The sequence below is a fragment of the Aplosporella prunicola genome, assembly GCF_010093885.1.
Source record: "Aplosporella prunicola CBS 121167 unplaced genomic scaffold K452scaffold_16, whole genome shotgun sequence".
In the NCBI taxonomy this organism is placed as follows: Eukaryota; Fungi; Ascomycota; class Dothideomycetes; order Botryosphaeriales; family Aplosporellaceae; genus Aplosporella; species Aplosporella prunicola.
The window spans coordinates 435,455-456,787 of record NW_022983544.1 but is presented as its reverse complement, the minus strand read 5'-3'; the positions used below and the strand labels follow the sequence as shown (position 1 = coordinate 456,787).

The following is a 21,333-nucleotide window of genomic DNA, read 5'->3' as shown; positions in this document are numbered from 1 at the left end:
TTGCTTGGCGTTTTTTGGGCGGTATAGGGGTCAGGGTCGGACGGTACTACGGCCTATCTAGGTTGAGGCAGGGTTCTGGATTGCTTGCTTCTCTTCACTTTGCTTCTCTGCCACCTGTCATCTCTTTTCGGTCTCGGCTTATGGACAAAGACGGAGTCGAAGACGGAGTCGAAGACGAACACGAGCACGAGCGGGGACTCGATCGATCGAGGCAGCGGCGGGCACGGGAAAGCAGAGCTGAAAAGCGACATAAAGCTACAGCTAAAGCTACAGCGGCGGGGGCGAGGGCGTTCGAGGGAAGGCTACCGATATCCCATCCATTCCATTCGAGCCTTGGTTGCGTTCACTTTGTTGCAGGCATTCTATCTAGATATCTCTTCGACGCCGCCCTTGTGCGTGCGTACTCTGCTTCTTTTCGGAAGATGCTGGCTGATGGCTTTTTCATTCAGTGGCTATGATATGGTATGGGGCGTGGATCGCTTCAATTTTTTTTTTTTTTTTTTTTTTTTTTTTCGTGGGTTGGCGCTGCTTGCTTGCTTGCTTTGTGGCTTGCGTGCGTGCTTGCTTGCTTGACGTTTCTAAGTGCCGCTACATGGTGGACCTTACTTAGGTAGGTAGGTGAGTTTTTGTTTCTTTTCGTCGTTATGTCGTCACCTCCTTTGCATGTTAGGTACCCTCCCTGTTTGCCTTGCCTGCCCGCCTGTTTGGTTCCCTTTCCAGGCATATCGCTTGCTCGGCCGCAAACACTGAACTCCATCAACGCCGGCACCACCGCCCAGACTGTACGCCTTGATCCAGATACCCGAGAGAAAGAGAGTAAATGGGAGAGGAAAAGAAGGAAAGGAGATAAAAAGCAGATAACCCGGAACGCCGCCCCTTTCCTAGCCATTGTTAATCATCCGGAACGCCTTTATCGCTACCACCACCACCACCACCATCATTACCATCGCTACCACCGTCGCTGCCGGTCGTGCAGTGCAGCTGCTGGAACGGGAATCGAAGCGGTTGATATGGTGTTTTTGTTCGTCTAAGCGTTTGGTCGTTTGGTCGTTCAGCTTTCAGTCTTGAGTCGTTCACTTCGCCCCCAAAGACAAGAAAGCCGGCTCGCCCAGAGGCGCCCCAGCCCCAGCCCCAGCCCCAGCAGCGGCACCAGCAGCGGCACCGGCACCCTCAACAGGCTCCAAGAGCGGGCGCAGCAGGCCCCGCGGACGGCCCTGCGCAGGCGGGGTATACAGGAACGGCCTGTCGGCGAGCTTGACAGGGGCAGCAGCAGCGCCAGAGCCAGAGCCAGAGGCAGCGGCAACCTCCACATCCGCGCCCTTCTTCGTGCGCTTCGCTTTCTTCTTCTTCTTCTTCTTCTTCTTCTTCTTCTTCTTCGAGCCCCCCTCGGCCTCAGAGTCGCTGTCAGCAGCAGCGCGCTTGCGCGTCCCCCCCTCTCTCCCCGCCGCCTCACGAGCGACGCATTCGCGGGCCTCGTCGGCGATCCTCTCGCAGCGCTCACGGCGCTCCAAGCGCTCCCTCAGCGCCTCGGAACCCAGCAGGCGATCTTCCCACGGCACGCGCGTCAAGCGCTCAAACTCAGCGCGGAAGAGCGCGAACGCATCCACGAACGCAGACCCCACGGGCGCCAGCACCGTTGCCGTCTCCCGCCCGCTGCGCGCCACGAAGCGCGTGTGCACGGCGTACGTGTGCGGCGCCGTGTGCGTCTCGTATAGCGCGAGGACGTGCCGTTCGGAGGTATTGGTCGCGACGCACACGCGTGTGAGCGCGATGCGGTACGCGAAGCCTGTGCTGTCTGTATATGTGGTGAAGGTCTAGCTCCGCGGGCTTGTTAGCCTGTTTTTTTGCGGCGCGTTTGGGCGGCTGCTTGGCTGGCGCGGCTGCTCCGCCTGCGACTGCTCCCGTGCCCCTGCCCGCTGCTGCGGCTTTCGCAGCGTCCCGCGCCTTGCGCTGCGCGCGGATCATGACCAGCGCCTCGGACGCTGTCTTCGGCGCCTTCGTCGGCGTGCTGGACGCAGTGGCCGAGCCCGAGGTGCCGGCGTCGACGCCGTCATTGCCGTCGGCTGGCTTGCTAGGCGTGGAGGGCGCGGTGCTGCCGGCGGCGGCAGGGGAGGAGACACTGGAGCCGGGGCCGCCGCCGTCGCTGCTGCTGCGCTGGGCCGCGGGCTTGAGTGGAGTAGAGCTCGGCAGGGACGTACCGCTGTCAAGATCGTCCTTGGCGGACTGGCATCCATCCTCAAAGTCACGCACTGCAGGCCCACAGAACGAGGGCAAGTCGTCAGCACACGCTCAGAAGTCGATGCGGCTTTGCCAAGGCTCGACGCCAGCGACGTACCGTCACGCTCCACCAGCTTCGTCTCCGCGCGCTTGGCGGCCTTTTTCCGCTGCTGCCGCTGCTTCTTGGCTTTGGGCGCGGCGGCGCTGTTGGCCCAGAGGTACGGCTTCTCCTTGCAGCGCGTCCGCTTGGTCAGCGTGTCCTCGAGCCAGTCGAAGTTGACAATGTGCACTGTCGGCTGCGCGAGGGCGTCTTTGACTATAAGACAAGATTGGTTTATGTCAGTGCAGACTGCAGACGTGTCGACTCTAGCGACTAATAGGGCTTTGCATATGCACGGAACCGGGAAGAAGATAGGTGCAGAGCCAGCAGTAGAGGTGAAGAGACAGTGCACGCATATCAGGCTTGCTTACCTAGAGGCGCTTGCTTGTTCCAGTGGTCCTTGGTGGCAATCAGGTGCGTCGTCTGCGCCGTGACGGTCGTCGCCCACGTCCCGCCGTTGCTCTCGGTCCAGCGCTTGAAGTCTTCTTGCGAGCGGCCATGGCCAAAGTGGCCGCTGGCAGCGATGACGAGGCCTTGGAAGGGGTTTTTCATCGTGATGGGTGTGTAGGTAGCTTTAATGCTAACTTTAGAGACTGTTGAACAGCGTGGGACCCCGGATGGTTGTTTGAATTGAAGTGTGAGAGTGAGGTTCAGATGATACTGTGAGGGTTGGCCGTCTTTGCTCGTTGGGATATCAGAGCTACAGTGAGATTGGGTGAAGTGACGCGCAGTCGAGGAGCGGGCGAAGCGAAGTTCTTAACTTCTTGAAAGTTGAATGATCGAAGCCAAAGCAAGCAAGCTTGGCCGTCAGTGTGAGCTCAAGAGGATTACGGAGGTGGAGTGGTGGTGGGAGGAAAGAAGAGACTGAGGTTAGATAGATCTTTATATACTGCGGTTCGACGCTTGGGTAATTGGCGGTCAGGCCGTGAGTTGGTTGAGGCAAGAGCCCATCAAGTCGAGAGGGACTGGGTAAATACCTAGAGAAGAGAAGGTTGTCACCGCCGTTCGAGGTGTGACAAGCAAAGTCCAAGTAAGTCTGATATTCGCCAGACCAGAGTAGGTACTGAAGCAAATGGGGATATACCTAGAATCTCTAAAACCCAACAGAGCAGAGATCGCGCCCAGAAGAAGCAGAGACCGCTTTAACAACCCCTAAGCACTTTTCGCCGCCTCAACAAACGCCCTAATCTTATCCAAATCCTGCTTCCCATCCACCTCAACACCGCTACTAACATCAACACCAGCGACCCTCTCGCCCAGCTCTCCAAGCTCCCTAATCGCATCGGCGACGTTCTCCGGCCCCAGACCACCAGCCAGCAAGACGCGCAAGCTCGGATCGCGCTGCAGCGTCTCCTTGACCTCACTTAGGTCGAGCTTCTGGCCGGAGCCACCGGCGCCCGAGTCCAGCAGCGAGATAGCGTGGTAGTTGCGGCGGGTGAGGCCAGCCTCGGTGGGCTTGAACGCGTGGATGACCGGCACCGGGATCTGCGAGGCCCATTCGACAGGCTCGGAGCCGTGCAGCTGCACGATGTCGAGGTTGAGCGCCTTCTGCTGCGCGAGGATGTAGTCGAGGGGCTGGTTGCGGAACACGCCGACGAGCAGCGCGCGCGAAGGGTGCGAGAGGTGGTGCTGCGGCGTGTGGGCGAAGAATTCTGACGCGGCGTTGGGGATGCTGCTCGAGGTTGGGGCGGCGTCCTTCCTGCGTGCCTTGGGCGTGCTGTGGACCACTTGCGAGATCTCAAGGCCAGTCTCGTTCGAGACGCAGCGCGTGCGGCCCTCGACAAGAATGATGCCAATCAGGTCGGCACCCGCTTCGATGGCCGCCTTAGCAGCTTCCGCTGAGCGAGTACCGCAGATCTTGACCAGAGGTGCCGCGCGCGGCTTGGTTTGCACAGTGCTTTGTGAACCGCCGAGGAGCTGCGCAATAAACTCCGCAGTGTTCTGAGCCCTCATGAGAGCCTCACCCACAAGAACAGCGCCGACGCCATTCTTCTCGTACGGCTCCACATCCTTCGGTCCAGAGATACCGCTGAGCGCGCACACAATGGTCTCCTTGGGGACAATGTCCATCAGACGACTCGTCGTCTCCAAATCGACCTCAAAGTTGGCCAGGTTACGGTTGTTGACACCAACGACCTTAGATCCAAGCTTGACTGCAATTTGCATCTCCTCCACATTGTTGACCTCAACCAACGGCTCCATGCCAAGGGACTGAGAGTAGAGGTACAGCCTCTTAAGAGTCGCCTCGTCAAGCATCTTGACGATCAGCAGAACAGTGTCCGCTCCGGCCAACCTAGCCTCAAGAATCTGATACTCCTCGAACACAAATTCCTTCCGAAGGATAGCGGGGCGGTTGGGCATGCCCTCGAGAGCTTGACGAACGTATTTCAGATCGTCAATGCTTCCCTTGAACCATTCGGGCTCAGTGAGCACAGAAATGACGCTGGCACCCGCAAGAGCATACGTCCGCGCCTGAGCGGGCGCACAGGTGGACAGTGAAATGATGCCCTTCGAGGGAGATGCCCGCTTAATCTCAGCCATCAGCGACAACCGGTACGGGGACTGCTTCAGACGATCCGGGAAAGAGATCTGAGGAGGAGCAATGCCGAGGTCGAAAGCAGCCTGGAGGTCAACCGGCCTCTGCGAAGGAATTTCCTTTTGCGCCGCAACAGCCGCGCGGCGGTGGTCGTAGATCTTCTCCAAAATCGAAGTCTTCTTGTCCGGGACAATGGCGCCGTTGGTAGCCTCTGAAGCGGCAGCATCCTTCTTTGAGAGCTTCTCGTTCTCGGCCCAAGTTCCACCCTGCATCTTCAGGAAGTTCTTGATCATCAACCGTCCCTCAGCGGTCAGGATACTCTCCGGGTGGAACTGAACACCCTCAATCAAGTATTCCCTGTGCCTCACGCCCATGATTATGCCCTTTCCGCCGTCGGGTCCAGCCGCGATCCAGGAAGAAACCTCCAAGCACTCGGGAAGCGTCGGGTGCGTGCCAGCCAACGAGTGGTACCTGGTGACGGGAACATCCTGAGGCACGTTCGCGTACACGCCCTTGCCGTCATGGCGCAGCGGCGAAGTTTTGCCATGCAAAATCTCTCCGGTAACATCGACGCGACCTCCGAAAACAGAGTAGATGCACTGCCTGGGAGGAGCATCCGTTAGTACCGGTACAAGCGCAAATCCAAGGGTGCGGACAGACTCACTCTCCCATGCAGACGCCGAGTACGGGCACCTTGCCGGCAAAGTGCTTGATAGCCTCCCTGCTCACGCCGGAGTCCGACTCTGGGTGTCCGGGGCCAGGGCTAACGACCAGCTGGGTAGGGTTCTTCGCGATGAGCTCGTCGAGGGTGACCTCGTCATTGCGGAAGACGGTGACATTGGCGCCCTCGAGAACCAGGTACTGGTAGACGTTCCAGGTGAAGGAGTCGTAGTTGTCTATGAGGATAAGGTTCGAGGCGGTCGCTAAGGCCGGCGCGGCGGCGGGGTGGTGCGGGGAGTGGTCGATCAAGTCCAGTGCAGACATTGTGCCGGTGGGTGCAATGTCCTGGCTTGCAATTGGGGAGGAGGAGTAGGTGACGGCCTTTCGGAGAGAGTGGAGAGGCACAAAGCGTTGCTCCTGGTGGTGAAAGCGCGCTTCCCTTGAGTCAGAGGTGCGCGGGAGCTCCCCGCGGCCACTTTTTGTCTGACGTCGGATCATTCATTCCGAGTTGTCTCCGGGTATTCCCCCTGCACCACCTACTACTACAAGCTACAGGGGTAAGTGTTTATATATATATATTTATGATTTTTACTCTGTAGAAACGAAGCTACGTTAAGTCGCTCTTGAATTTAAATATTGAAGATATTGCATCTATGCCCAAATGCTCTCTTCAAGTAAATCAGAACGCTTCCTATAAATTACTTCTTTAAATAGACCTACAAAGTAGAGTTTGCGCTCGTAGTTAGAAGTATAGCTCATGGAACCATGTATATTGTGACAATATCTCCTCCTTCGATAATAACACAAGCTTCATTACAATTGTATCCGCAACAATGAGTCACTGCATGCTCAACATGGACATGAATGGATGTATGTATTAGCTAACGCTTTCTTCCTTGGCCAAGTAATGACCACTACCTATACTTCCAGAGAGTGATACCAACGCAGCCTCTAGACTGCCAGAGAATAATGGGAATGCAGCCTGTATGCTGCCAGAGAATGATGTGAGCGCATCCATTTACCCAGCAAGCCTGCTCTCGTCTTTCCGTATTCTTAGTCTGTAATATGATGGAACGGATGTTCAATCTCGCTCAGTTCTTTCTTTGTCTTTTGCGTGTCAGGGTGGTCGTCGCCCTGGTACATCTGCTGGGCCTCCAACAAATGCTGCAAGTGGAGTTCGTCGCCATGGCCCTCCTTAAAACTTAGGAAATAACTGCCAGGGAGTATTTGTTAGTATACACCATTCCTCTCAGAGCATAACCAAGGCCTCTCCGAGAAGCGAGAGGGAAATGAACTGCGGAAGAGGAAGAAGTACTCACATAATCCCAAGCGTCTTCCCCTCTAACCTCTCATACTCCACCAAATCCACTGCCTCCTCCAACAGCCTCTTTTGGTCCAAGGTCGGCTCTGTTATATCCTCGTCTTCCTTGCTCATTGCCTTCCAGTGCATAAAGCTCTGCATAATGTCATAAATCTTTTGCCTCCGCTCATCACTCAACATCCACAAGCGAGCATCCGCCGTACACACATCGCAGTCGCACTCGAAGCCATACGGCTCAAGCGCATCCCGCCGCGCCGCACGACTTTCCAGCACCGGTACATATGTAAGTGTAATCTCATCACCAGCACTAATTTTCCTCACTGTATGCACTGTGAGTTTCTTTAGAGCTGGATTCCAGGTGTAATCCGCGTTGGGGGTGCAGGAGTGATTGAAGCGCGAGGCTTCGTTGCAAACACCGTCGAGTGTTCCGTCGAGGCCGAAGATGTTGGTGCGGCCAATGGCGATGATCTTGCTCTGCTCGTCACGGCTGAGGGGCGCGAAGGGCGAAACGGGTCGCTCTGAGCTTGCTTTCGCTTCCGTAGACCAATGGTCGTCGTTAACTGAGGGCAGCATACTAATGAATTCTTTGGCCTCTGACAGTCTCTTGGGCGAGGCGGCTAACTTCCAGAATGCTCCCTGCTGCTCAGCGTTGAGCTTCAGGAACTCCGTTAATATGGCTGTGCGGAATCCTTCTGGAGACCTGACGCCTTGTGCTGTTACAATAATGAGAGGTGCTTCGGCGAGAAGTCGGGTGCCTCTTTCCAGGTTGCGGACGGCGAAGATGCCGAGGCCTTTGCCTTGGGATGGGCGGATCTCGAAGAGTTTTGGAGTTGGAGCTGTCTGCTCTTGAGGATCTAACGTGAGAAAATGGTTGTCAGCTTGCTTCTACCCGCGAGGCCGCTGAACGTACCGTTATTCCCCGTGGTGGGCGCCGATGTATCCATGCCAACGATGGTTTGACTATCAGAAGTCATGGAGAGATACACTCTATGTAATGAAACCCGTATGTGATAGAGTGGTAAGAACGAGAGGTATTTTACGAAGTGCTCGAAAGTAGTGACAATAGTGACAATAGCAAACAATTGAGATGTGGTATGGATGCTTTCACTGATAGTTGGAGTTGTGAAGCTCTTTCACGACAACGACGCCAAACAAATAAGCAGCAAGTGCGAAGCTCGACTTCCCTTTTGAGGCCATGGTAGCTTCCTATGTTATTAGCGTAACTGAACATTGGCCGCTTCCTTTTCTTTTTGGAGACTTTGATATCTTCGATAGGTCTACCGCAGTTGCTCTTCTATTGGTCTATGTTCGATTCTCTCCCAGGAGTCACTTCTATACATCCCAGTAAACGCCAAGGAAGATAAACACTTACTAGCTTTAAACTTATTTCAACACTCATTCGTAAGCTCAGATATTCTTTAGATAGTCAATCGTTCTTTATTACTTGGTAGATGTATCTACAAAACATCAATGTTTTGGTGTCACGTTCACATTTCCTAAATAATATCAACTTGGAAAATATAATGACAGATGCTTTCTTCGGGCAAACCATACCTTCTTCCTATAATGAGGTTTATATCGAGCAAGCTTCCCATTTTGCCAGTCCAACCATGGCCAACATGACAACCGCAACTAATCAAGCCTGGTATACACTATTTGAGTTGATTAGCAACTCCCGTTTGCACACTTTTACCGTTATAGAGAAGCAACGTTATAAACAATCAACGCTTCAAGGGGATCGGACTGTAGCACATCTATGTTCGACAAATCGTTCATTTCATATTTACGACACACCCCGTTTTTGACTTCCAACCGCCCAGGGGTACTTCCGTTCTCATAAGGCATCACATATGCGCCGACTCCTGCGCCAACTCCTGCACCAACTCCTGCACCAACTCCTGACCTCACAATCGACTTTTCAACCCGCAACCGATTCATGCCTGACGCATGTCAACGACGCAGCGAATGCAGTCGCCGGCGCGCATGTCGGCGAAGGCCTGGTTGACCCTGTCTAGGTTCTGGCGGTGGGTGATGAACTCGTCGACCTTGAGCTTGCCGGTCATGTAGTCGTCGACCAACTCGGGGAGCTGAGTGCGGCCCTTGACACCGCCGAAAGCGCAACCCTTCCAGACACGGCCGGTGACGAGCTGGAATGCTATTGTCACGGTTAGTAAATTGTTTCGGGGCTAGTCATGGGCCAACTTACGCCTCGTCGAGATCTCCTGGCCAGCGGCGGCGACACCGATGATGATGCTCTCGCCCCAGCCCTTGTGGCAAGCCTCGAGCGCGCTCCTCATGACGTGGACGTTACCCGTGCAGTCGAAAGTGTAGTCGCAGCCACCGTCCGTCATCTCAATCAGCTTCTCCTGGATGCTGGTGCCCTCAGGCAGCTTCATGGGGTTGACGAAGTCGGTGGCGCCGAATTTCTTCGACCAGGACTCCTTGCTGTCGTTGACATCAACGACGATGATCTTGCTAGCACCGTTCTTCACCGCACCCTGGATGACAGACAGACCGACGCAGCCAGCACCGAAGACGGCAATGTTGGAACCCTTCTCGACACCGTTCTTGCCGGCAGTGATAACGGCCGCACCGTAACCGGTGGTGATACCGCAGCCGAGCAAGCAAGTGCGGTCCATGGGAGCCTTCTCGGTGATGGCAACGACGGAAATGTCGGCAACGACGGTATACTGGGAGAAGGTGGAAGTGCCCATGAAGTGCAACAGGTCCTTGCCCTTGCACTTGAAGCGAGAGGTGCCGTCGGGCATGACACCCTTGCCCTGGGTTGCGCGAATCTTGCCGCAGAGGTTGGTCTTGCCAGACTTGCAGAACTTGCACTCACGGCATTCGGGGGTGCTGCTCCATGTTAGCCTCAAATCCATGTCTCCAGCCGCCAGCACGTCACTAGGGCAGACTCACTAGAGAGCAACAACGTTGTCACCGGGCTTCACATTGGTGACGCCCTCGCCAACAGACTCGACAATACCCGCACCCTCGTGACCCAGCACGATAGGGAAGGCACCCTCGGGGTCCTTACCGGACAGGGTGTACGCATCTAGAAGGCCGATCTCAGCAAACCTGCGCCCCAAAACCAATCCGGCAGCGTGTGTGTATCCTTACCCGTGTGGCAGACACCGGTGTAGTGAATCTGGATGCGGACCTCGTGGGCCTTGGGCGGGGCGACCTCAATGTCCTCAATGGACAGGTCCTTGCCGGCTTCCCAGGCAACGGCAGCCTGCGGGGATGGTCAATGGGCGAGAGCGAGAGAGCGCAGGGCGGGGTTTTCTCGAACCTTGCAGGTGATGGTCTGCGTGGAGAGGGGTAGGTTAGCAACGAGCGCGTTTGGGGCATGGGGGATGGGGGAGCTTACCTTTCCAACGGTGTCGGCGGACATGGTGAGGGATGGGTTTGCGGGGCTCTGGGTATAAAGGTGGGGGGAAGAGAACGGGCAGACTCAAAAGGCAGAGAGAAATGTAAGACGGCGACAGTCGCGGGCAGCGGCGGGATATAAAGACGTCTGCGAAACGCGCAGACCATGTGGGGGAAGTTCGGAACCGGCAAACCATCGTCGGTTGCCATCATCAGCTATCAACAATCTTCCAATGACAAGCCCTAACGACTCACGACCAGGGTCCAGCTGCGCAGAACCACGGCTTTCGGCGCGCCGGACTGGCTGTTCAGGACGCGCGAACCGCGAACCCCACCTCGGCCATGCGCCTGGCTTCCCTTGTTGGGCGTCTACTCGCAATCCTCCTCCCGCCGGCATTTCAGGCAGGGCGCTCGTCATACTCTAGCCCACGGCGGGGTATAGCGGGGTCACTGCTTTTAGTGTGGCAGCTCAGCCCGCTTGCCGAGCGTCGGAATGCTTTACCCCTTCTAGACACCGGCCTCGGACCCGTTAAGGGAATGATTACTCTCTTGGTTTGTAATTTGCTGCGAGAGCAATGGCAACAACCGGCGATTGCATCGGCTTCCGTGGTCGCCGTCAGCGCTGCTACAGTATAAATGATGAGCCCCAGAGACATTCGGCATGGACCATCTTGCAAAAATAACTACTGTCAATCCTGAATCCATCCTGGGAGGTCAATCATGTTGTAATGCCCCCTCCTTATCCTAGCTCGGTGATTCCCCTCGGGCGTGCCGAGATTAGTTAGAAGGCCTGGCTTGCGCGGGTTAGATCTGCCGCCGCTGTAGTCTAGAAACCGGGGCAACCGCAAGGAAGACCGCAGTAACTACAATAGAATGTTCAATGATAAGTATTTAGCTATCTGCCGCTGGAATATGTGTAATTGGTTTCCGTTCCCAAATTCTTTCTGCTATCTGCAGGTACTTTCTGTCCCGATCTACCTACACGGCCGTAACTGCAGCTCGCAGCTTTGACATCACCGTTAATGATCCCCATGCTCAAACACAATCCAATCTCTCAGTCGCCTGGTAATTAATGTCTAAGAAAACGCCAGCCGTAAACTCCGCGAGCAAGTCCTAAACGCCATAGCTATGCCAAGAACCCTTGCACCTTATTTTCATCATGAAGTAGGAGGCTCTTCCGCGATAGCCGTCTGGTCCCTTACAGGAGATCGTTCGAGAACCCCGGGCGAAGGCGTCAATGGGGCTGACTTCCGCTTCTCCCTGTCGAACCTCGGTCTGCGATCCCAGCTGGCGCTTCTTCTTGCCAGCGCCTTAAAGCCTTCGCTCCTCCTCCGGCCCTCTTTCCGCTCCTTCAGGCCCAGCACCCGGCTCAGCTCTTCAATCTCCGCGTGGTCCCTCGTGTTCTTCATCCGGTGCGTCCAGGTCGGTTGCCCGTCCTCGAACATGAACTCGCCACCGACCTGCTTGATGTCGCCACCTTGTACCGCGCCGCGTCCGCTCTTGACGCCTTGGATGATGCTGTGCACCGTCGTCGAGACTATATTTGTTTTGATGTAGTCAGGCCTCTTCGCGCCCAGGGAGAGAGTGCGCGCCATGCCGAGATATGTGTAGAGCTTCGTGGTCGGGTCGGCGAAGATTGGGAAGGGGCAGTTGGTTGCGGCAGTGTACATTGGGATCAGCTCTGGTCTGCCACAGCCGATGATCGAGAGTGAGGTAGGTGTCGGGAGAGCGAGGAGGTCTTCGGGGGTTATGCTCGCGGAGAGAGTGCGCAGGAATTCCTGGCAGTTCTGCATACTGTCAGTTGACCTTGTCGTTGAGGATTCCGGTTGCTGAGAGACATACGCCACAGAAAAAGTGCCGCACGAAGATGATCATCTGTCGCGTCGCCTGTCCTTCGCCAGAGTATATGCTCTTGAATGAATGCGATTCGCCATTCTGGTCAAGGACAAGCAGGTCTGCGCATTTGTCCAAGTCTTCCTGGGTGGGCAGGTCTTGCGAGACAGGCAGGTCGCCCTTAAAGTCCGCCGTCGGGTCGAAATCACAAGCAGGCGCGGTTTCGGAGTCGGGAGTTGCCAGCGACATGGAGTCTTTGGGCTGCGGTTCGGTCTTTGGGGGATCGATGGCTAGAGATGGTTGTTGTGCGACGGGCTGGTCTGTTGCGGTCATGACGAAGTAGGAGTATGGTTCGGACTATGCGGTGGCGGGGATGTCAAAGGAATAAGAAGGATTTCGTCAGAGCTGGAACTAAGGAAGCCAAGGTAATCAGCTAGCTCCAGGCTCGGTATAAATGAGTAGAGATTCGCGCGTTTTGTCATAGAGGCGCGGAAGTGGGCGAATCCGACACGCCCGAGTATTTGTACGAGGGGGTGAGCAATTTCCCTCCCCCAGCTATGGATGTGAGCATGCACGCCCACCGCGGAGAGCCACGTACATGCATACGAGTGCCACCAACCGCCTAGTGGTTTTGCCTCAGTCCTGTCTCAGCAGATGCTGCGACATGAGAAGGACTGGCTGCCAACGAGGCGCTTAATCGGGCGCTAGTGCTGAGCCCTGGTGAATGATCGCCACGAAGCACGACCCCTTCCCGCAGCTCAGCCACACCTTACCCATGCACCCTCCGTCTTTGCCATCCATCCGTGCCATCTCCATCGTCAGCTCCCATTTCATGATGGGTCTCGGCGCCAGAACCGCGCCACTCCGAGCGGCTGGCCGGGTCTGGACTGACTGAACGGCAACCCGCTGCCGGCTTGGCCGGAACCCTTCGTATACGTGTTGCGTGGGGTGAGTACGACAACGACGACGACGACGCAACTGCGGGCGTTGCTCCGAATACAACCTCAACAACACCGTACCACATGACCTCAACGGCTTCTGCTGCTGGACAAGTCGACACGTATGGGGTTTCTAAGCCCCTCCTGGGTTTGGCCGGATGTGAACTACGGTTTCGAATAAGTCGCAACAATCCGGATGAGCTCTTACGCCCTTTGATCCGCTAACCGCCATGCCGAGCGTCGGGGGAAAACGCTTTCCACTGTCCACGGCCTCCTCTTTGTTCTAACTTACGCGCGTAAGCAACCGGTAGAATTCAATAGTTGTAAGCTCGAGCGCGGCATAGAGAGGATAGGGGCCAATAACAGTTTATTGCTGAACTGATCTTTCTGCCTGGGCGGTTCGTCGCTTTGGAGCATCCTTTTTCTCTTAAAATGTCACTTCCTACCAGTTTTACTTGCACATGGATACGTATGATGCAATTCAGGCTGAAAAGAGTTTCTCAGGACTCCATGTTCTCCTTCTGCTTAGTAGCTCTTCAATTTCTCAACACCGAGCGAGTAGTCAGGATATCCGACGGCTGGACGGCTGTTGATGTCATTCCGAAGTTCTTTTGGACTCCATGTCCTCCAGTCTGGTGACCGCTGCTACAACCTCCGTAAACAGCTCATGATCTTCCCCGAGGCACATTTTGTATACCTCCGCGGCCTTCCACAAGGCACTTACGGCCTCCTCAAGCATATCTTGTTTTTCAAATTCGAGAGAAAGCATGTTCTGCCTAAAGCCCGGATTAGTATCAGTTAAGGGAAACTGCCATTTTTCCGGATGTACTCACACTTCAGCAAGGCGTACATCCACCAGATGCTCCTCTTCCATCAGCTTGACTATCATGGTAAGCTTTTGGATGAGTTCATTGCGTTTCTCTTTGCCGCTTTCTTTGTAGTCCTGCTCTTCAATATCCCTGTATAAGTTTCCAAGGTGTTTGCGGTTCTCGTCGCCGACGTTACTGCAACATGTACTGCAACTGCAGTGAAAACCGAAGTGGCGCCTAAGATATGATCGTCTCTCATCTTTCATGTGGAAGGTATCGACGTAAGAAAGAACAAGCTCTTCACCTACTTGGATGTCCTTTACGGCAAAGACTACTCCCTGTTGTGTTTCTGCGTCCCATGAGAGCACGCAGTTCGGCATGCAGTCGTGGTTTATCTTGGGAATTATCCCGAAGAGGCAGGAGCCTCCTTCAGGGCCGAGATTATGCGCATTTGTCAGCCAGCGTGATTCAAGTGAAGCTTCTCCAGCGGTCCAGGCCATTGCCTTCCATGGGGCGACACTCTCATCATAAAGGTTAACTGGAATATCATGGGCTGAGTCTAGATTGTCTATGGTAGCCTTGTCAATGCCGGAAAGTCGGTTGTATCCTTCGTGGAGGAGCTGCTGCTCGTTTTCGTCGTCCTCCAGGACTAGTCGGATGAAGGGCTTTTCGCAAAATAGAGGCTTACCCGCCCACATTGTGAGTTTGATGTCCTGAACGGCGACCAACCCTTCACCCTTTTCCTTTCCAAGGGCTTCTGCCTTGTACAAAGGCCCTTGGGAGGGTCGGCATTCTTGAGTGAATCTCCCAGCTGACGGTGTATCTCCTTCTGCTCAAGTCACTTTGTCCTTAAGAATCCGGAACCGATCATCGTTCTTACCTGGGAAAGACATGCTGCTGACTTCAGATCAAACATGCTAACGTTGGCCCGTGTCTAATATTGCTGGCAAGCTTGTGGCGTTGAATCACGATTTATTTGGGTGTCGTTGCGCTTTGGTTGCCGTTTGCCTATGGACATTAGGTGTTTGCTCGATGAAAAGCCATTGCCCACGTGGCTGGACTGAGTTGAAAAAGGAGATCGGGGTTGACTAACGCTATGAGATCCCTACGAAATCCATGAGTGAGCTTATGTTGTTGATGGGATTGCCATGACCCTGTCGTATGAGAGATTGAGCCGTGTTACTGACCTTTCTTGCCAGCGGTTGGCACGTCCAGTGTTGCATAGACAATGTGAGCTAGCAGTGAAATGGGACAGCGGGGAACGCGGCACAGTGTTGGTGGAACTCGGTTACTGGCGCTGCTGGAGGCTCGGACTGCGGATGTCCTTCGTTGCTCGTTAAAACTTTGTGGGAGGTCGGTTTGTGGTGTTGGTTTCGTTCAAGTGTCGCGTCCAGCAGTAGTTCTATTTCATCTGAGTTGACCGCCCTCTGGCGTCTCCTTGTGAAGTGGAAGCGGAGATTGATTTGGGCAGCAACGCATTTCCGTCTTGACACTCTCCTGATTGTCCTTGTGTCTTGCCTGCAGCTACCGATACACAGTATTCTCGGGCCCTATACTTCGAAGATTAGGGTGCACTTGGTACCATCCAAGCTTGTCCTTGCGCTGAAGTCTTTGCTGTGGAGTTCCTTGCGGCCTTTGTACGTAGATAGAAGCGGTCCACGCGGTAGCGGATGAGCTTGCACCAATGCACAACATCGAAAACATCATGCGACAAGCAAGACATTGCCATGCCTGTGGAACATATATGGTCAGGGGACAAGGCAAGGCGATGTGACAGTTGTAATGCAGAAGGTTGTTTGCTCCTGTGTCGCCAACCGGAGGAGCTACTGTCCAAAGAGCGGCGCCTACCCGCAACCACGGCAAACTTCATAAATACAAAGCCTATTGAACGTAAGAGAGGTCTCTAGAGCTGCAGGCCATACGAAATCTATGCTTACACCTGAAAGAAGATCACGGCAGACAGGGCGTACAGACGAGCAGTGACGCTCGCCCGTCACCAAACCTTAGCCCGCTTCGCACAACACCACGCGGACGCAGTCCTACAGCCTCACAAGACGCCGACCGGATATGCGTCTGGCACATTACCCCTGTTTGGCTTCATGGCCGGCACACTCTCGTACAACTTCGGCTCTAGGTACTTCGTCGCCCATTGCGGCGACCTCCTGACGCGCCCCAGCTTCTCCATCTCCCAACCCAGACTCAGCAACTTTGGCTCCGACCACGGCCGACCCAGGATTTCCATACCGATTGGAACACCCAGCGGCGCGTCGGACGTGGTGTTGCTGAAGCCTACCGGCACAGTAACAACAGGGCTGCCTGTCAGGGCGGCGAGGATGCCGTTGCGCCCGGACTGCGAGGCAGCACCGAGCTTGACAACAAGGTTTTTCTGCTCGGGATAGATGAGAGCGTCGAGGGAGTTGCGAGAGAAGGTCGACTGGAGAGCAAGTGTGAGATTGCGTATGCCAGCCTGGACTGCGGCATAGGTTGTGTTCGACGTCGATGATACCAGAGCTGTGGTGACATACTCATACTCGGAAGGAATGACCAAGAAGGATCCATTTCCGGAAACAGAGCCAGAAGTATTGTTTGTGGAATACAGCTCGGTCAAAGAACGGGGGGATATGCCGCTGAGATTAGAGGTACGAAGGTATGTGTCCATCTCCTGGCGGTATTCAAAACGCTGAACGTCCAAAGCAGAAGCAATAGCCGTAGCATTATATATGCTTTCGTTGATAGGTATAACGATAGCTCCGGCGGCTTCCAGCTTCGTTACGAAGTTCTCCATAACGACATTTACCGGCGTTGTCTCAATGTCGGCTGTCCGGTTGAAAAATGTTTCCAGCAAGCCCAGGCGTGCACCCCGTAAGGACTGCGGAGAAGATACCAAAGATGCCATATAATCGAGTCCTTGAGAAGCGGTTGGAACCAGAGCGGTAGTGTTGTCCGTTGCACTGTATCCTACACTCGCCATAACGGTCAGAGCAGAGGCAACGTCTTTTATCGTCCGGGCAATGACACCAAGAGCATCTTGAGTATAAGAGATTGGAATAACGCCGGCACGGTTGATCAAACCCCTAGTTGGTCTGATGCTGAACAATGAGTTTGCCGATGCAGGACTCCGTAGAGAGTTGACGGTATCAGTTCCAGTGGCAAGCACAGAGAACGAAGCAGCAATGGCGGCACCCGAACCTCCTGAGGAACCTCCTGGGGTTCGACTGAAATCGTAGGGGTTTAGTGTCTGTCCCCCATATGAAGAGACGGAGAGACCTTCCAGGGCGAGCTCGTGCAAGTTTACCTTGCCCAGGATAACAGCACCCGCACGTTTGAGGGCTGTAACCGTGGGAGCATCAACTGTCGGCAAAGAATCCTTTAATGCAAGACAACCACCAGTGGTGTTCATCTCCACCGTGTCATAATTGTCCTTCAGCAGAACTGGGATACAGAAGAGGGGCCCAGTTGCATTACCCGCAGACAGAGATTCGTCAAGAGTATCTGCTGTAGAAAGAGCATATGGATTTAAAGAAACGACGGCATTGATGTTATTGTTTCCAGCCTCGATCCTGGTGATAAAGGCGGATACAACCTCTCTACATGTCGAGAGGCCAACGAACAGACTGTGGTGTACCGACTCAATGGTAGCTTCTCGCGAATCGAAGCCTGCGGACTGTGCACGAGTATGGTGTATGAAATTGAAAATCGGAAGACAAGCTACAAAATGCAGAAGCATAATGATAAGAGCACCGCTTGTCGGTTGGACTTGATGAAAAGAGGAAGGACAACAAGACAAGAGAAGGACGGAAAGAGATGGTGCTTACTTCGTTCGAAGAGAGTATACTTCTGCACAAGCCAGGCCAGGAAGTTTTCAGCAAAGCAAAAACAGTATTCTCGGGGTGATCCTGCCTATCAGCGATATCGTATAGTCGATATTTGGGCAGCTACGTCGATGCGGTTATTCTGTCCTCATCGGCCGAGGTCGGCGATGGTTACGGCACAGAAATGGCGGGGCATCCCCCATCATCGGATCTTTGTCGACTCTGCCGAACCAGAAGACATCTCCTGACCTTGCTGCGCACCCTCATTCAAGCACATCATGATCTGCACAAGATAGCGGAGATGTGATTGATGATGCCGCCGGCAAAGAATTAGATGTGTCAAGTTTGCAGTCCAGTACCCAGAGATGGGTCGCTAGTACAAATGCGGCAGATGGACCGCCTTTGGCAAATTTGACAGCAAAGCCAGAGATTTTGCAGACGATTTCGCGCAAACTACACTCGCCATTCTCTTCACTGACTTTCCTGCCAAAGGAACAGATGGTTTCCTGTATGATGGATCTCCCTGTATTGTGCTCGATGGAGCTTCGGTACTGTTTGCCGGCCTTACGTCGCTTGAAGAGACCATGAGGATCATAGTAACCTTCCCATAGCGAGGGAACCTCTAAGGTTCGCGGTTGCAGGGGATGTTCATATCTGAAGAGCTTGGGATATTAGGTTGATACAAAAGGTCCTGGATGTATTCGTGGAGCGCTATCCAGGAGATTCCGGTATTTCGGACATACTACACTGGCACTGCCTCCTATTCCCGGTGCTGCGGAATCTCAATGGACCCCTTCAGGAACTGAAGCCGGCTCCGGTACCTAGAATTCCCAAGGCCGCGTGGTTGACTACCACCAAGGAGTTAGGAAGGACAAGACAGGCCAATCGGAAAGCCTCGCGAATTGGCTCATTGCGCACCGATCTCTAATCCTCATTCGATGGTTGAACGTCAGTTCTCGTTTTGGGAACCCAGGAGGCTGGGTTAAACCTGTTGGGATTGCCCCAGCTTCGAGCCGCCATCCCCCAAACGCAGGGCCTCTCTTCTCCTCCTCCGTTGGGCCTGGTAGCCTGTACTGTAACGCCAGTAATATGGGCGCTAGTTCATCTTATTCCTATCGTATTTCCGTCTCTTGCGGGGTTCCGGTGCCCAAAATCCTGAAAGCATTGTTGCAGTGGCTTCGTGGGAGACCGCACACAGCGTCTGGATGTCTCAAAGGTCGCATCGCAAGCGCTGAATGTACCCGCCGCGTGTCGAATATCCGCCTGCGGGACCGTGCCTGAAATAAGAGACCCCTTGCGTAAACTATCAAGAGCTAAGGCCGTACCCATACGACCTTCGACTATGTTGATGGGTACCGGAAGCATCGTGTTCAAAGAAGTCAGACTCTCAGCAGTCATACTTCTGGATGTACAGTACTGGATGACTAGTTAGCATGATTATCAGTCCCAATCTATCATTGGGCAAAATCATGCAAACCTAGGCGTTGAGGCTTCGCAGGCGACAAGGAGCGCCTCCCTTTATACCTCGTGCCATACAGACAACATCCATGAAGGGATCCCGTCCAGTGTATGATGTTTCTCGCAGTATGGCTCGAGGAAACAAGGAAGCTGAAAACCTTTGTCGGATTCAACCATGAAGCATCCTAAGGGAGAGCACGAACCGAAGTCGAAACGGCCGCAATGAAACGGTAGCATTTGATGATTGGTGCACTTTGAACACGTCTAGCCCAAGCCATCTCGCCCTGTCACCCAAGACATTGCCAGATGTCTCTAAGGCTCTCGTTGTGCACCACCGAGTCGGTCTGCGGGAGAAGACGAAATCATCGCTCTGCCGTTGCAAGCTCGTACCTCGCATGTGCTCTGTGAGCAGCACGTCGCGCAGCGTCATGTAAATGCAGCAAGCCGGTAAGCCCTACCAATCAAAGACGCCCATCGACTTTATCCCGGTCCCCCAGAAGCTTCGGAGCGTTATGGTCCATCAGTGAGGAGCACCAATGCCGCAGTCGTATCACCCTGAAGACTATGGGGAAGACGCGCTTTGTCCTAGGGCTGTAACCCTTGCAGAACCGATCGTAAGGTGTCCTCAACTGACATAACCTGTCCTTTTGTCGGGGTGTTTCTTCATGAGGATCGAGTCCCGACGCAGCTGCGTACCGTTACGAGCGGGCGATGCTCCGTAGGAATGGTGTCAGAGTCGATGGTAGATCTTCTCAAAGGCGCCTAGGAGCATGTCAGTGTCAACGGCTGTAACCAAATGACGGCGGACGAACTCGTTGCGTTTGTGGCTGTGGGTGCGCCCCGATTTGTTCCTGGGCCGGCAGATGAGCTGTTGTGGAACGTCAGGCACAAGACCAGCACCAGGGGTGTCAGTCCAGCCGCTCTCCGCCCCATGGACCCCGGTCTACGCCAGCGTAGGAAAGAAAGCAGAAGCTTCTCTGGAAACAATGCTGTGGAGAATCTGCATTCTTGGTCCGGTTTTAGCTGCTTAGATCTGGTCTGCCTTGACCTAATCTTCCCGCTCGCATTCCCGGCCAGAGACTGGTCCTCCACTGGAACCCGCGCAAAGGTGAATAGAAAAACACCACGAGTATAGTCATAAGATCCTGTTGCCGCCCATGGACTGCAACCGTTTGAAGTCATACGGACTAAGACTGCCTTCGTATCGCATTGGGATGCGTGTCACTGCCACCATGCGACAAGAGGCTGCACGGAATGCCTTGCATAAACACATGATTATCGATTGCCTAGCCTCAGGTACCAAGCAGCCATCCGTAATAAGGTGCTGACAAGCCTCTCAGCTGCGTGATGCGGCTGCGGGCTACAGCAGCGCTAAGCGGCGGGAGCATGACCATCCTCGGGGGTCAGCGAAAACATGGCAAAGCCATGATGTTGTTGATCTGCACAAGGAATGCGGCTGCGTGCTGCATCTCACCGTTGTCTGTCCAAGACAGCGCGGTCCCACACCCCATTGGCGCTGCCATGCTGAGCCGTGAACATCACGCTGGCTCCGTCAATGTTGCGCTCATGCTGTCGCACAGGCGCATGCGTGTGCTGCTTCCCTGGTGCACTCAGCCCGACTGTGGCAAGCCATAACTACCTGAGCGTTGTATAGGCCGTCGTGATAAAGGGCCGGGACCCTCAGCTGCTGAAAGCTGAGTGCCAGCTTCTTCTATGTCTCTCGGACGACTACACGGTTGACGCCAAGTTGCAATCTCCAGGCATAGGCTTGGCTGCTGCTAAGGCTATTGATTGCCATTGGAAATTTCTTTGGAGCACAATCCCCTCTATACGTAGTAGGCACGCGCAAAGAAAAGCCACTGCTCCCCCGGAGAACAGGAAAGGAAATCTGGTGAGCATCCCCGGAGGGCTATCCCGATGAGCCTTTGCGAGTGTAGCGCCAGCTGCTCCCGTCACATCCAGCGCAGCCCCTGCCATCTGCTGCTCTTATTGCTCTGGACAAAGGCAGGCGAAAACAGAATGCCCCTGGACACGAGGTTCTATTGGCATCGTGTGAGCCAATTAGTGCCTAGGCGGGCCTCTCCAGGCACGCACGGGGTCTGTTTTTGGGGAATGTTAAAGCTAACACCCTTGTCCCCGCCTAGGCTATCCCAAGGGCCCTTCCAAAAACCGCCTGCTCCCCGCTCCCTCCCTCCACCTTTCCATGCAAACCTACCCGTTATAGCCTCGAAGACCTCATGCAATAGCTCAAGCGGTACGCGCAGCCTGGTTCTTTCCCTT

At 54.5% G+C, this 21,333-nt stretch overlaps 7 protein-coding genes across 7 annotated transcripts; all 7 read right to left on the bottom strand.

Annotated features, from left to right (window-relative positions):
- Window positions 1-1,073: 1,073 nt before the first annotated feature.
- K452DRAFT_299356 (uncharacterized protein) lies at window positions 1,074-2,869 on the bottom strand (the record flags this gene model as incomplete). The annotated part of the gene is made up of 4 exons (XM_033542219.1): window positions 1,074-1,814; window positions 1,897-2,249; window positions 2,336-2,533; window positions 2,689-2,869. The coding sequence occupies 4 exons, from the start codon at window positions 2,867-2,869 to the stop codon at window positions 1,074-1,076; spliced, it is 1,473 nt and encodes a 490-aa protein (XP_033396337.1).
- A 600-nt stretch (window positions 2,870-3,469) lies between these two features.
- K452DRAFT_327451 (uncharacterized protein) lies at window positions 3,470-5,837 on the bottom strand (the record flags this gene model as incomplete). The annotated part of the gene is made up of 2 exons (XM_033544919.1): window positions 3,470-5,456; window positions 5,518-5,837. The coding sequence occupies 2 exons, from the start codon at window positions 5,835-5,837 to the stop codon at window positions 3,470-3,472; spliced, it is 2,307 nt and encodes a 768-aa protein (XP_033396336.1).
- A 729-nt stretch (window positions 5,838-6,566) lies between these two features.
- On the bottom strand, window positions 6,567-7,808 carry K452DRAFT_299354 (uncharacterized protein; the record flags this gene model as incomplete). Its single annotated transcript, XM_033542218.1, has 3 exons — window positions 6,567-6,726; window positions 6,833-7,688; window positions 7,745-7,808. 3 exons carry the CDS (start codon window positions 7,806-7,808, stop codon window positions 6,567-6,569), a joined length of 1,080 nt encoding a protein of 359 aa, XP_033396335.1.
- Window positions 7,809-8,436: 628 nt separating this feature from the next.
- On the bottom strand, window positions 8,437-10,345 carry K452DRAFT_288719 (uncharacterized protein). Its single transcript, XM_033540713.1, has 6 exons — window positions 10,205-10,345; window positions 10,127-10,141; window positions 9,955-10,069; window positions 9,754-9,889; window positions 9,041-9,690; window positions 8,437-8,989 (listed from the first exon to the last, which is right to left on the bottom strand). Exons 1-6 carry the CDS (start codon window positions 10,226-10,228, stop codon window positions 8,769-8,771), a joined length of 1,161 nt encoding a protein of 386 aa, XP_033396334.1. The 5' UTR covers window positions 10,229-10,345; the 3' UTR covers window positions 8,437-8,768.
- Window positions 10,346-11,078: 733 nt separating this feature from the next.
- Window positions 11,079-12,590, bottom strand: K452DRAFT_252389 (uncharacterized protein). The gene is made up of 2 exons (XM_033538249.1): window positions 12,046-12,590; window positions 11,079-11,990 (listed from the first exon to the last, which is right to left on the bottom strand). Exons 1-2 carry the CDS (start codon window positions 12,367-12,369, stop codon window positions 11,361-11,363), a joined length of 954 nt encoding a protein of 317 aa, XP_033396333.1. The 5' UTR covers window positions 12,370-12,590; the 3' UTR covers window positions 11,079-11,360.
- A 724-nt stretch (window positions 12,591-13,314) lies between these two features.
- Window positions 13,315-14,671, bottom strand: K452DRAFT_49096 (uncharacterized protein). The gene is made up of 2 exons (XM_033546736.1): window positions 13,808-14,671; window positions 13,315-13,750 (listed from the first exon to the last, which is right to left on the bottom strand). The coding sequence occupies exons 1-2, from the start codon at window positions 14,479-14,481 to the stop codon at window positions 13,570-13,572; spliced, it is 855 nt and encodes a 284-aa protein (XP_033396332.1). The 5' UTR covers window positions 14,482-14,671; the 3' UTR covers window positions 13,315-13,569.
- A 712-nt stretch (window positions 14,672-15,383) lies between these two features.
- Window positions 15,384-17,643, bottom strand: K452DRAFT_288716 (uncharacterized protein). The gene is made up of 2 exons (XM_033540712.1): window positions 15,721-17,643; window positions 15,384-15,664 (listed from the first exon to the last, which is right to left on the bottom strand). The coding sequence occupies exon 1, from the start codon at window positions 17,508-17,510 to the stop codon at window positions 15,831-15,833; it is 1,680 nt and encodes a 559-aa protein (XP_033396331.1). The 5' UTR covers window positions 17,511-17,643; the 3' UTR covers window positions 15,384-15,664; window positions 15,721-15,830.
- Between the last annotated feature and the right edge of the window lie 3,690 nt (window positions 17,644-21,333).